Raw genomic sequence first — 15,282 nt, forward strand, 5'->3', positions numbered from 1 at the left:
GCAGAGGAAAGAACAGAGAAGACTCTCAAAAACAAGGAAGAGGGAGAGAAAGAGAGGATGGAGGATAAGGAAGGAAACAACCGAAGCTCAGGAATAGCAGCGGGCCTAAAAGGGAGCACCAATGTGTGATGAATGTAACAACAAGGCACTAAACAGCTAATAAAAATAATCATTTGTTTAATTACTACATGAAGGCCACATGCTCCCTTTGAACTCTGTGCAAACCTCCCATGGACAAGGGTGGGCATTGTGCTGTGAATTATTAGGAATATGTAGCCCAGCATTTCTCTCTGCCCATTGATCATAGCTGTGTAAGGGGATTTGCCCTCCTCATCTCCAAATGAGTTTCACACCTTGTGCTAACCACAGTACAAAGAGTAAAAAATGGTCCTAACACCAAAAAACTTCCAATCTAAATGACGAGAAGGGCAACAAGTGAGGCAAATAGAAAGAATGGGGAAGGTAGACGAGGGAAATAGTTATTATATAGCCCAGACACAGGCACGGCTAAATGGCTGATAGTTATATTAAAAAAAAGAAAAGAAAAGAAAGACATCTCAGAGGCACCTTCTGGCCATCTACCTAGCTTATCAACAACTTCGCTAGCAGCTTCCCCAGACACTGTGCTAAAGAGAAGTCCTGAGGACATATTTGAATGAGGACAGAGTAGTGTCTTTATGAACTAATTCAGAATGTATTCCATGCATGAGTGGCAGCATATTAAAAAAAAAGCCCAAAAGTCTTCATGGGAGAAGTGGACAAATGGATAACCAAAGCTGACATTGACAGTCAACCGGACACCATACAAATCAAGAGAGGATAAATTAGGAGGTGTTAAATTGTGAAGGGTAAGACTAAGAATCTGAAGTCAATATTTGATGGGCAGCGAAGAGGGAAATCAGTGGGTGATTTCAGAGAAGGGAGCCACATGAACAGAATGATGACCCAGGAAGATTAGTAGCTACATTTTAAATGGCGCTGAGGGGAGCAAAGTGGGTATAAGGAAAGCCAGAGAGAGGGTGGTTTCTATAGCCAAGGCAGTAGATGAATAGGGCTTGGATGGAAGTTTTAGCAGCATGGGCAGAGAGAAAAGGGTAGGATTTTAGAGATTTTATAGAGGGAGATAAGTCAGGATTTGAACACTGCCTACATGTGCAGGTTTAGAGACGATGGAGATGAAGATGTCACCTAGGTTGTAGGACTGTTGCTGGTGAATAAACCAATATGCAATATAGTTTGTTCACCCATAGATGATACTGGTTCTGAATAGCAGTGGTAACAGTAACAAAAACAAATGTATGTAACTCAGATATATAGGGAGTGCAGCAGCAGCCAAAAAAGCTAACAATGTTAGGAACCATTAGGAAAGGGATAGTTAATAAGACAGTAAATATCATAATGCCTCTATATCAGGGGTAGGCAACCTATGGCACGCGTGCCAAAGGCAGCACGCGAGCTGATTTTCAGTGGCACTCACACTGCCCGGGTCCTGGCCACCAGTCCGGGGGGCTTGCATTTTAATTTAATTTTAAATGAAGCTTCTTAAACATTTTAAAAACCTTATTTACTTTACATACAACAAAAGTTTAGTTATATATTATAGACTTATAGAAAGAGACCTTCTAAAAACATTAAAATGTATTACTGGCATGCGAAACCCTAAATTAGAGTGAATAAATGAAGACTCGGCACACCACCTCTGAAAGGTTGCCGACCCCTGCTCTATATACATCCATGGTAAGCCCCATATCTTTAATACTTTGTGCAGACCTGATTGCCCCATCTCAAAAAAATATATATTAGAAATGGAAAAAGTACAGAGAAGGGCAACAAAAATGATTAGGGGTATGGAACAGCTTCCGTATAAAGAGAGATTAAAAAGACCGTGACTTTTCAGCTTGAAAAAGAGATGACTAAGAGGGAATATAGAGGTCTATAAAATCTTGACTGGTGTGGAGAAAGTGAATAAGGAAATGTTATTTACTCCTTCATGTAACACAAGAACCAGGGATCATCCAATGAAATCAATAGGCAACAGGTTTAAAACAAACAAAAGGAAGTACTTCCTCACACAGTGCACAGTCAACCTGTGGAACTCATTACCAGAGGATATTGTGAAGGCCAAAATAATATTAGGGTTCAAAAAAGAACTAGATAAATTAATGGAACATAGATCCATCAATAGCTATTAGCCAGGATGGTAGGGATGCAACAGTATGTTCTGAGTGAGCCCTAGCCTCTGTTTGTCATAAGCTGGGAGTGGACGACGGACGGGATGGATCACTTGATGATTACCTGTTGTTTATTCCCTCTGAAGCACCTGGCATTAGCCACTGTCGGAAGACAGGCTAGTGGGCTAGATGGACCATTGGTCCAAACCAATATGGCCGTTCTTGTGTGTTGAGCAAGAAGTTGTCCTTACTACACTTTCCTGACTACAACTGTGCTTTAAAGGCCCCTCTCCAGCAACATTCCATCAGACAAACTGACTGGATTTTAAAAAAATGGAACAAGTGAAAATTACTATTGATGGACCCATATAAAAAAAACCTAAAACCTTGCCAGGGCTTAAACTTTTCATATTAAAAAAATGAATATGAACTCTACTGAAGGATTAAAACTGGAGTAAGTAGTGAAATTCCTGTTTTACAAGCATCTAACGTTTCACATTACAGAAGGGATTCAATCCCCAAGGTAGGTTTAAACAGAAGTCATGTAAATCATTAAAAGGGTTTATTTAAAGGAAAGCTTGAATTATGGAGCTGTATTAGTCAAAGATAACAACTGAGCTCTCAAAATCACCAGTTCACAATTTATGTCAGCTTGATTTAAAAAAAAAAAAAAAAAAATTGTTTGATCAGGAGATGCATAAATGCAGAATGTCGCCAACTGTTTTATGCTACTTCTTCTAAGATTTACCATGGCATTTATACTGATCTGAAAGTCTGATTAGAAGGATTAAATAAAAATTTCAATGGAATATTAAAAGGTATTCTACTCTCTACACAACTACAAAGATGTCGCTGCAAAAGTTTAGTTTTTCTTAAACAATTAGCAAACTGCAGTGAAAAAGCAGTCACCATCATCCTAATTTGATATATAACAAGGCCAAGTGCTAGTTTATGATGAAACTATTAACTTATTTGTTTAAAATATACTCATCAGCTAGTCAGAGGTCAAAGTGAAAAAAAATAACAGAGAACAAGTAATTTCATGAAAATTAATAATGTAATTATAGTGACACCTCACAACACAAACATGCTTCAATCAGAATCATTAGATTAGCCACATTAGGGGCTTATCTACACACACTAATTTACACTGGTTTAGATAAACTAATGGAAACCTCTGTGTGGACACACATTTTAAGAGTGACTTATATAATTTAGCTTAAACATGTTTCTGAGGCCTAGTCTACACTTAAAATTCTGATAGGCATAGATGGTTACGTCGCTCCCTCGGGGGATAATGACATAGCTATGCTAACCCAAGCCCTTGTGTGGATGCACGGCTAGTTCGACAGCAGACTGCTTCTGTGGACCTACCTACCACCACTGCGGGCAGTGGATTACCTACAACAACAGAAAAAACCTTTCCATTGCTGTAGCAAGGGTCCAGTATGGTGCTACAGTGGGAGAGCTATAGCACCAGTAGCTGAGACATGGCCTAATTGACTTAAACTAAACTGAAATAAGATGGGTGTAAAATGAAATAATGTCCACACAGCCTTTTGCATGAGTTTCACCTAAATCAGTTTTTTTTAAACACACCTTAAGATAAACTGGTGCGACTTTACATATAGACAAGCCTTAGGATTAATATTATGACAATTAAAGTGTTTTCTACATGGTTAAAATTTTTAACAAGATTACGTTGATTTAACTGTGCTTAGACACTATGGTGATGGGAGCCAATATCAGATACTGTACAGAAAGAACTGTTTGAGCGTTAAACCCTAATATAATCCAATATGAAATACACCAGTCCAAAACCTGCATAGAACAAGAGAACCATAAAATCCACACTGTTTTCTTGCACAGTCACAAGGGTCTCTTCATGTCAGCCAAGTTAAAAAGAACTTGGGTCTAAATTGACTTGTCCTTATTTGAAAATTAATTAGGTAAACAGATTTTCAGTTAGGAAAACAATTCACTAAGTCATCCCTGAAACAAACTGCTTCATTCAAACTCCGTAGTTATACAGACTTTGGAACCTTCTTTTGAGACTGTCTGCACCCAGATCTCACAACATTCTAAGCAAAGGTAATTTCACTCCTAAACTAATCTAGTTTAGAACCCTAGGATTACAATTTGGAATTAAACCTTGAACAAAGGTAAATAAACTCACTATTTTTGCACACCAGGTTAGTGCATATTCCAGAAACGCCAAGTTCTTGTAACAAGCAAAGCAAGAAAAATTGGAAAAGGGTTTACTAGTTAAACCATTATTGCTAATGCATAAGATGCAATCTTGCTAATGAGACTATGAGATGGCCATAATTCCCATTGAGACATTTTCTCAACAAACTTTCAATATCACATTCATTCTAAACTCCCCTTTTCATTTACTGATTCCATTATTACAATCACAAACAAAAAAGTGTAATGTCACTGATATACATATCTAAAGCAAAAAGGGAACTAGGAGCCAAGCATTAAATATTTAATTACAGGAAGAAATCTGTTAGGGCCTAAAGTGTGTTTTATTTAATAAAATAAGTTTCTCCCCCTCCTCCAGAAGATACTCCTTCATCTTTATGTCTCTATGACAGTCTTCATTCATGTACACCCCCACATCAACATTGTGTCCTTAATGTGCCTAATCAAGGATAAGACTCCTAACACTATATTATACTTATATTGTAAACTCTTTGTGGCAGGAACTTTTACTGTTTGTAAAACACTTAACACAATGGGGCCCCAGTCCTAACTGGGGGTTCTGGGTGCTACCCCAATATAAAAACAACTATTTGGGGGACTGGGAGAGGTAGCGTCACTGTTGAACAGTGCGGAACTGTGAAGATATGAGGCTCAGCTCGTAAGAGGTGAGAGAACAGTGGGTTATTAAGTCACCCCATCTCCCTCAAATACTACAGTGATGTGGACCATATAAGTATCCAAATAGATTACATAATGCTTAGAAGATTTTTGTGAGCTCTAGGAGTCACACCCAATTTTCTTTGGGCACAGGGAAAGCAACCATGATGGTGGTTTTGGAATATTATTGTGGAAAATTAAAGAGGGAAACATTGAGTTTTGTAGATAATTTTTCTTATTATTTGTATTGTTTTTAGACGCCTCAACCCAGACACTGTGCAGACATATAGTAAAAACCAGTCACTGCCTTCAAGAGTTTATAATCTAAAACCATTCTGAAAAAGAAACATTAAGCTTCTGCCACCGCCTTCCTACTGATGCAGAGTCTTTGTTCTACTTCGGCAATGAGAGGATCTGCAGTTCCGAATTAATTGTAGGATTCATTTTAAAGCAACTTTAAAATACATTTTACACTCATTACAGATTCTGTGCTGTTGAATAAAATTTAATATTTCACTCAATGTTTCTTTTGAAAGCTCCCTAATTTAAACTGTCACTGGTAACTAGACAGCAGTAGTCCCAAGGGGACGAGCTAGACGATTTGATAGGTGTCTGTCTCTCTCATTCACAAAATTCTTGCATGACAAGGGATGGACAGTCTGGTGGAACCTGCTTACCTCTGAAAAATTAACTGCCAAGGGGATAATCCCCGCCACATAACAGCCAACCAGCATAGCCAGAGACAGCAGACTGATGGAGATGAAATCATCCATGTTGTTGCTTTTTGTCCACTCGCTTAAAGTGAAATTCAACTTTTCCAGCTTTTACTGCATGTAGTTTTTCAACTTGTGCAGGTGTTGCGGCTCCAGCAGAATCATGAAGGTCAGAGGCGTCTCTTCCCCAGTGGTGCCACAAACTCCCACCCTCCCCCAAGAGCTACGTGTGAGAGAGACACCCCACTTTCCTGGTCCTGATCCCTGGATCTGTCAACAGCAACTGAGATACCACGATTCTCTCCCTCTCGCCGCCTCCCCTGTCAAGGGCCACAGGGGATTAAGCCACCCCCGGGGGAGCGGAAAGGCCCTTTCTCTCCCACAGCCTGGGGGCAGGGAGCACCTTTCCGCCCGGGTGAGAGAAGGGCCCACCCCGCTCACAGACGATACCAGCCCCAGGTGCAACAGAAAGGCCACTCGCCCCGAGACACAGGGCCAGTCAGCAGCTCCCTGGAGGGAGCCTGGCCCTTCCTACCAGCCCCAGGGAGACGCCGGCAGCGCCTTCGCCTTCCCCTGCTGGCCCCTGGTCTCGGCGGACTAGGAGGGGAGCGGTTCAGCGAGGAGCTCAGGCTTCAGGCTCCCCTTTGCGCCCGGCATCCCCCGCGGCTGCCATGGAGGCCAAGTGGCAGCTCCGCAGTCAGACACTTCCCCTTCCCGAGAGCAGCTTCCGGGTTAGCGGCCTGAGCCTCCCCTGGGGGCTGGGGCGGGACGCAGCGTCTTTCTCACGTGACTCACTTTCTGTCGCCACTTCCCGCCCGATTCCAAGATGGCGGACAAATAATCACTAAGAGGCCATCTTGGAAGGGGCAAGAGGCACAAAGACGCTGATAGGATACGGTGCCCCTATCAAAGATGACTGCTAAAGTCTCAAAGAACGGCGCCATTATGCCCCTCCCAGCCTACGCAACGCCGGCGAACGCTTTGCCATGTGGTTTTCTCGCGAGAGTTTCTCTATAGCACTGGCGGCGCTCTGGTCGGGTTCCGTGATGTCTATGGTAGGGAGCTAGGGGCTGGTTGGCGGTTGGTGGAGTGTTTCCGGTTAGCGCGGGGGATTGCGGGTGACCGTTGGGAACTGTTAGTTCGGGACCGTCACAGTCAGCGGGGCTGTGGAGAACGAGTCGCCATGGTGAGGAGGGGGAGTTCCCGGCGTGCGGGGAGGAACCGGGTCGGTCGGGCCGCGCCATAGTGGCGGCGGGAATGAGTCTGCTGAGGGTGACGTAGCGCTGCGGCCTGGCGGAGTCCCCAGCCGCGTGTCTCCTCCCGCCCCCCTCTCCAGGGCTGGGGACCGAGCGGGATACAGACCCCGCCCCTTGCCTACCGCACGAGCTCCGCGGGGAGAGGGGCGGGGACGAGTCTGGCTCGCGCGGGGCAGGATCACGGGGGACCCTCGCGCGGGCCCCGAGGGCTGCGGTTTTTTCCCATCCGCGGTGGAGGAGGGGCCCTGATTCCCCAACGGGCATCTCCAGTCCTCGGCTGCGCCTTGCGCAGGGAGGGGCGAAGGCCCGTGCGGGGCCCGTGCTTATCCACGCGGGTAGATTCCTTTCCCACAGCACGTGTCTGCCCTGGCAGCTGCCACTGGGGCAGGGGGTTTAGCCTTAGGGGTGACCGGGCTGCACGCTCAGTGACTGGGCTTGTGGCTTTGTCTGGTTCTCTCTGCTGCACACGTGGGGCCTAGGCGGGTTTCTTCGCGATGCGTTTTCAGCTTGTTTCTACACCAGAAATTCTAGGTCTGTTTAGGCTGGAAAAGTCTGTCATGATGGAAGAACTAGTGTAAATGAAATCCCCAAAGGGAGTGAAAGGCCTGTATACATCACACGCGTGGGGTGGGGAGTCAAGTCCAACTTTTAGAAAATCCTCTACAGGTCACTTTTTAATCTCTTATTCAAAGAGCTGCTTCCTTGAATTTGTGGAACATAATGCCATTAAACAGGTGTGGGTTTTTTTATGGAAATGTTTCCTTGTAGCACTTGGAATCCAGAGCCCTCTTTATATGTTAGGAAATGAAAGTGAAATTGATATATATGGCTTCACTGGTTAAACTGAGTGAAATGCAAAAAGAGATGATAATCCTAGTGCTTTGTTACTTTCATGCGAAACTGAACTACACTGAAGGAAGCCTACTGATATCAATGCTTTGATAGCTGGTTAACAGCTGCCTGTGAAGAGGAAATAGTTGAAGCACTTCTGTAAGGGCTAATGCTACTATGACATTCTTTTAAGTGAAGTTCTTGAGTCAATTCAAGCAAACCACTACTTCTGGCTGGCAGTAGGAGTAACTTAAAATCCTAAAAATATCTGCTACATACCACCTGCATTCACTTGATTGTACTTATATCGGTGCCCAGGCCCTGCCCTTTTTCCATCCCCAGCTCCCCGATGTCCACTGTTTACTATGGGTGCAGCATCTTAGTCATGTTGCTGAGAGCTAATATGCAGTTGGTAGAAGTCTTTCTGCATGGGTACTGAGTAGATGCTGAGGTCTGAGCCTTAGTACTTTGGCTTTCTGCACTTCGTTAAACATGTTTTGCATGGTAATATCCATAGGTGGTAATTAAAGCCATTTTTAAAAGACCTGACAAGAACATAGTTGTACTTGCTATAACAGATCAGATGAAAGTTCTATCTTGTCCAATACCGTGTCTGAAAGCTGACAGTATCCGGTGCTTTGGAGAAAGGTGCCAGGAGCTAGAAAGTCCTAGAAATTAAAATACATCCATCCTTGAATAGCTAACTGCAGACTATAATTGTGGAACTTTGTGTTCACTTGTAACTGATAGTGAATACTCAGTCTCCAGTTTCGTGTACTGGCTTTTCACCTTGAGGTGAGAGTTGCAATGTTAGTGAAATGAAAGTTTGATTCCACCCTGGTTTTCCATCATGTAGGGTATTAAAACCAATAACGGCCAGCATTTACAATGGAATAAGCAAATCAATATAATCTCCAATATAGTAGTTTTTTTTTTTTTTTAGTTCTCATTTCTTTTGTTATGCTGGTGTTGTATTTACAAGGGAAGAGCCTGGGCCTTGCATACTATTTCTTGAATGCAGTCAATGTTTTTGAGTGTGAAATAATACAAGATTGTTATTCAAGAGAAAAACACATGTGCATTGATATGTCTCAGGATTAATGTAACTTTGATTGGAAGAAAAAATTGCTGGCCAAAACAGTGCCACAAGGCAGCCCTCTTTTCAGTTTCTAATTCATGGTATAATGGGACATTTGTTTTCTGTACTACAGGCCTCATAGGATTTTTTTAAGAGAGAAATGCAAAGCCATTTTAAGCCTGTTACTCTGATTCTCCTTTAGACAGTAAGATTTATATGTTACAAGTATATAAGATCTGATTACTAGAAATACAGCTGAATTTGTCTCTCATGGGTTGGTCTTCTAAACTTCAGTTTAGTCTTCATGGGTTTTAATGTGTATTTCTAAGTCTAAGTCCCTGTCTTATTTTTGTGCAGTCTCACACAATTTTGCTTGTTCAGCCTACCAAGAGGCCAGAAGGGAGAACATATGCTGACTATGAATCGGTGAATGAGTGCATGGAGGGTAAGTATTGTTGCCTCTGGGATGAAGATGCTTTAGACGATCTCTTCTTGTTAAGGGCAGTTTAGTTTGATTATTTTTTCCAGACTTTCACCTGCTGAGAGAATCCATTCTCAACACATTTCCTTAAATTGAAAAGGTATAAAAATAACTTACCCAAAAGTGCCCTATTGGTGTAACAGTTTGCTGCAAGACTCAAGTTCACATGGGGCGAAAGAGTTATTTCCAAAAGACTCCTCATTACTTCACAAATCTTCTTCCTGTATTTATTCAGAGTCCTATTCTGACTTTACTGACTAAGGCCCTGAAACTGCAATGAGAGGTGCACTGTGCAAGTGGTCTGCCTGTGTGCATCTCATTGCAGGATCAGATCCCAATTTTCTAACTACTAATTTGTTATCCCTCCAAAGCAAATAGTAGATAATGTTTTCACCCCTCAGCTCATATATGAGCGGTAATCTATATCCCATTGTTCTGCACATAATCAACTGGATAAATACTAATTGCAAACTCTGCTACTAGGAATGTGTGAGCCAGAAAGAAACCAGTTTGACTTTCAGACACACACTAGTTTGCAGGCTAGATGGAAAAAAATGTTTTCATTTGTAAATTGGCCTGATTTTATATGGATTCACTGGTGGCCTCATCATGAGAGGTGCTAAGCACATTCATCTCTCATTCAAGTCAATAGAATGAGTGTTCAGCACTTCAGGACCAGGTTCTGAGAGACATAGACCCTCACTGTTCAGACTCCATAACCACACATGAAGCAATTTGGGTGTTTAATTTAGCATTACACTTTAGCACAATGCAAAGAAGATCTGATTGTGGGTTAACATTTAAAAAATGTGGTATATCACGTTAGTTCTTATACTCTCTAACATCAAGAATATCTTATTGTACCAACTGCATTAAAGTTTTCTGCAGCTAGACAATTCTTTACTCACCAAAAAAAATTCTGAAAGACTTTTTCTTCCAAGATGGGAAATGTTGATTTGCTGCTTAGAGGAATCTTAAATTAACTTATAAAATATTTAACTCATGTGGGTTTTTATGAAAGTGCAATAATCACATTTTCATCCCTGCTGTAATCTGATCTCTTTACATTTGGAAAAGAGTGACTTTCTGCCTGTTGTAATGCATGAAAGTCCATTGCTCCATTTGAGAATATATACTTCCTTGCTTGATGTCTGATCCTGTTGCACAGCAGGCACGCGTACAGCTCTGTTGCTAGGATTTGTCAACTTAACTGCTGGTTTAGAACCAGCAATGAGATAATTCTAAACTTTTGCCCTATATACTCAGTAAAAAAATAAGTATATTGTACATTTTTGTAAAATTATGCCTTGAACCAAGTGTAGATTTAAAATCCAGAAGACTGTTCTCACTACTTCATAAGTCATGGTCTTGAACTATTTGACAGTGCTTCCTTAAGTGTGATACCTTAAAAAGGTGTAAATAATAGTGACCCATTTCCCACATCAATGTGTTCTGGGTGCTATACAAACAATTATGAGAACTAATCAACATTGTAAAATTGAAATAAAATATTAAAGCTGAGTGGTATTGTTGATTAAAACAATTCTATAGCATCTGCATGTTCCCATTCCAAATGTGCTGCTATAAACTTTACTGTTGCCTGTAACTTTAATACCAGAAGGAACTTATGGCAAACTGAAACCAATAGCCTTTTAATGCCATTATTGATGGTACTGAAAGTTCTTATCTCTCTGCAGGAGTTTGTAAAATGTATGAAGAACATCTGAAGAGAATGAATCCCAACAGCCCATCCATTACGTATGACATCAGCCAGTTGTTTGATTTTATTGATGACCTGGCAGACCTCAGCTGTCTTGTGTAAGTACTGTTCTGCTGTATGGAAGGTAGTACTTCAAACACCCATCCTATTTTGCGAATGAAGGGATGGCTTCCCTCCCATTTTGGGAAAACAGGTGTTTTAAAGGTTACAAGGAATTACTTACAAGCTTATGTACAAAATCAGTGATGTAATACTTTACAGTATTGTAGTATTGTCCATTCTCCCCCGTACCTATCAGTTGCTGATGAGAAATGTGTGTTATTTCTGTTTAAAATGCCCTTTATGTTCTGTGTGGTATAACGAGCTGTGTTGGTGAGGCAACGATGTTCCATAAAACAGACTGACTTTCCATATCACCCTTAGCAAGAGTTGCATTGGGATATAACATTTGTTTGAGAGTAAGTACACATAGCTTTGAAGTTGACAGTTCCATTTCAGATCTTATTCACAATAATGTTTATAACAGTTTAGGTATTTGTACCCAAACACAAATCTTACTCCACTGAGGACCATATTGGCAACATGCTAGGGAGCCTACAGGCTGCACCTAACTTTCCTAAAGTGGAATACGCTGTAGTCAGTTCATATGGATCAAGACAGAACATTGCATGTTAGAAATGCAGGGTGGGATTTAACAAAAAAAAAAAAAATCACCTAAGGGACTTAGGAGCACAAGTCCCATTGACTCTTAGTAACAGTTGTGCTCTTAAGTCACCTAGAAAATCTCTCCTGTAGTCTCCAGGGTTCTCATCTGTATATAAAAGATGAGGGCAGCTCAAGATGGCATTGGAAGTTCTGCATGCTTTCCTACACCTGAATAGGTGACTAGACCCATTTCCCCTACTGTTCTGCTCTGGAAAATACAATTTAAATCTCAGCACTTCTAGCAATTCACAACTGGTCTTCATACCATAAATATTCAGCTAATTTTTGACTTGCATCCTTAAATTTTTATAGAAATAAGACAAGAAGTCTAATATTCAGTTATACAATCTTTTTCTGTTTATTCAGCTGACATGGGCACAACTGCTCTTCATAATCAGAGTAGAAGTTAACTGTAAAAGAGTTGTCAAAGTACTGGATGACTGCTGTAGGAAGTTGCACCTGTGTGCAGGTCTGTAAGTCTTCTATAAAACTTGATCCAGCAGCAGTGAAGCTATTTTTAATAAGTGACTACCTCTCTCATACAATTACTTGTTTTTGCGATGTATTATTTTGAGAAGTCAGAAAAGAGCCTGCAGGGGATTCCTTACCCCTTCAGATTCATTAGCCAAAGTCATTGATGAGAAGGATGAAAAGATCACTTAATACTAGTTTCTGAAGTTTTATCTTGTCCTTGAGTTCTCCCCCTGCCATGCTTGATCCCCAGCTACAGCAGTATTTGGGTGGTGCAGGGTTGACCAATCATGCTATGTTTTGTTTTCCCCTCTGACAGATTAATGATAGGATCCTTGTTTTTAAAAAGGAGCCTCTGTTTTCTAATACAATATTACGTTTTTTAATCAGGAGCCTAGTCAAACCTAGTAAAGCCAAAGTGTGTTTGAGCCAAATTCTGTTTTAGCTTGTAGTTTCCCACCAGATGGCATACTTAGCATGTAATGTACTATGCACAGTTTGTGGCTGCACAAATCCCTATGCGGCTCGATATCTGATCTTTCAATGCAGCTTTAGTTACTGATTCTTAAAGATACATTTAGTGCTCTCTGAGAATTAATAAAAAAGTATCTTGGACTGAATCAAATGGCATTACAGATCTTAATTTTTGGCCCATCCAAGGCTTAATGCTAATGATCCCTTTCTTGTCCTTGTCATATGGGTAGAAAGGATTGTGTTCAAAGATGTTCTGTTAATCCTGTTACACCACAATTATCCAGGTCAGGCACTGTATATTTCAAAAGGCACATGCCAGATTTAAGAATTAAAACTGGGCATGAGGGGACAAATCTTAGTACTACATCTACACAAATAGCTAACTTGATGTATCAGCTTGTTGAGTTGCTTTTGCTATAAGTAGGTAAGACTGGCAGAAGTGGAAGCAGTGTTTTAATATAATTGTTTCCTGCGTCTGTCAAGAGCTTGGTGATGAACTACAGTGTCCTGAGTTACTTTATACAATAAATGAGCTCAAATAAATTTGTAATCCCTGACTTGTAAAGAGAGAATGAATGTGTGAGAGCTTAATTCGTAGCCTTCTCTTTGGGGGAGTGTGATGTAGACTCTCACTGCCAGTTGATATGTGAATGGGTTGCTGGCTGAAGCTGCTTCCTTATTCTTTTGGCTTTGATCTTTTGTTAGGGAGAATGAAGAGAACACTTAAGAGCGCTATAAAGCCTCACGTGACTGGAAGATCTTTGTTTTTTAAAAAACTTCTTTAAAGATCCTAAGCACAAGTAGAAAATCTGTGGTCTTAAATTCCAAATTTCTCACTTATTTAAATATTTGAAAATTAATACCTTGCCTGCTGTTTCTTAAATTCAAGGAGGACCAGCATTTCAATTTTTAAAAAATGTTTCACGACTTGTGTAAAATTTTCAAATTCTGAGGCGCTTTAAAACCCTTTTTAAAGGCTTTCTCTGTTCACTTTCCACTTTCTGTAGATGGAGGAAAATCATTTTCCTGAATTTTAATGTAAAAGAGAGAGAGAGAGAATGTGACCTAGTAGTTACTGGTGCTTGAAACATCTGGGTTCTGTTCCACGCTTTTCCACTGATTTACTGTGTAACTTGATCAAGGTCACTTTAGGTAAAATTTCCACTCAGTCAAATGGAAGCATGATCAGGCTTCAGCTATATCTGTCTGTAAAACATGGATAATTACTTTGCTATCTGACACACTTGGTGAGCTTTACAAACAGTTGTTAAGCCTCTTCTGAAATGTAAAACTGAAGGACAAAGCAATGTTACATTAACCGTTTGGTTTTTTTCTTTCCCTAGTTACCGTGCTGACACTCAGACATACCAACCCTACAATAAAGACTGGATAAAGGAGAAGATCTACGTCCTCCTCCGCAGGCAGGCTCAGCAAGCAAGCAAATAATGGGGCAGCCTCATTATGGGGTTTGGGGAGGGCTTGGACAACAGGTGTGTACAGTAGTAGAAGTTTTGTATTATAGTCATCCTGTTGTCATCTTGTTAAATTCTAGTCAGGACTGAATGTATTGTTAGCGACGCAAGGATTTTGTTCAGTTTGAAACCCTCTTTTTAGTGTAAATGAAGAAGAAAATGTAACTTCTTTGGCAGGGATTTAACTTTGTTTCTCTCTGGTTAGCTAACAATCCTACTTTTGTTCAACCCCCTAGGGCTGTTCATATGCTTTGCCAGATTCACTGTATGTGCCCTTCCGCGGGATATCCAATTATTAGTTATGTCATTGAGACAAAAGACTTAGTGGAAAATAAAATGAATACTCTTTAGTTAAATCATGTGTGTGCTGGACTTCTTATCCGACTCCTAAAGCACTTTAGAGTAATTTAAATCTACTGGTCAGTGTGCTGTATAACAGGGATTGGAAAGCGTACGTGGACTGAACTATGAAAGATTTTCTGTTGCATAGTGTATAGCTTCATATGAGCAAACTTTTTCCTAAGTGCTGCAAAACAACAAGGTCGGTAAACAAAGCTGATGTGTCTCTTGGACTGAGTGCTTATGGCTTTGAGTGAGAGCCCGGGATTTATACTTATTGCTGGTGAAAATCTTTCCACTTACGGAGTATAAAAGGAAAAGGTTTGTTAGTATGAAGCTATGTGGTATGCAAGAGAAAATCTTTGAAACACCTAGGGCTGAACAATCTGGAAGGAGTGCATTCTGGTTAAAGTAATGCACAATTTAAAAGGACAACTAAAATTCTTAAATACTTTACTTAGTGAGTCATGTGGTGACAAAGAACATCAGGTTTATAGTGGTGTTGCCAGAGCCACTCTTACATTTATACTAGAACTGGGAGTTCTTTAAGATCGTGGGGCTCTGATTGCCATGAATGGGCTCACCTTTATCTGTTGAAAGGTGCACATTTAATGTGTTTATAAGCAAAGTAAACTATCTAGGAAACAAACAGGGCTTGAACATTCTGCTCAGTGTACTAATGTAGTTAGAAGGATAAGTGTTCTTT

At 40.8% G+C, this 15,282-nt stretch overlaps 2 protein-coding genes across 3 annotated transcripts in view; one reads left to right on the plus strand and one right to left on the minus strand.

Moving 5' to 3' along the window:
* The window catches only part of SLC39A9 (solute carrier family 39 member 9), a 31,128-nt gene extending 24,982 nt beyond the window's left edge, over window positions 1-6,146 (minus strand). The window contains exon 1 of the mRNA XM_065403068.1: window positions 5,714-6,146. Within this exon, the coding sequence (XP_065259140.1) occupies window positions 5,714-5,809 (96 nt within the window). The 5' untranslated portion in view covers window positions 5,810-6,146. The remainder of the gene's footprint in view (window positions 1-5,713) is intronic.
* A 589-nt stretch (window positions 6,147-6,735) lies between these two features.
* ERH (ERH mRNA splicing and mitosis factor) lies at window positions 6,736-14,593 on the plus strand. Of its 2 annotated transcripts, none has more exons than XM_065403235.1 (4): window positions 6,736-6,804; window positions 9,272-9,359; window positions 11,093-11,213; window positions 14,109-14,593. In XM_065403235.1, exons 1-4 carry the CDS (start codon window positions 6,736-6,738, stop codon window positions 14,209-14,211), a joined length of 381 nt encoding a protein of 126 aa, XP_065259307.1. In that variant the 3' UTR covers window positions 14,212-14,593. The 2 variants fall into 2 exon arrangements, with proteins under 2 accessions (XP_065259307.1, XP_065259308.1); XM_065403236.1 differs by lacking the exon at window positions 6,736-6,804 and adding an exon at window positions 6,811-6,935.
* Window positions 14,594-15,282: the final 689 nt, after the last annotated feature.

Source organism: Emys orbicularis, chromosome 4 (genome assembly GCF_028017835.1).
Source record: "Emys orbicularis isolate rEmyOrb1 chromosome 4, rEmyOrb1.hap1, whole genome shotgun sequence".
NCBI classification, from domain to species: Eukaryota; Metazoa; Chordata; order Testudines; family Emydidae; genus Emys; species Emys orbicularis.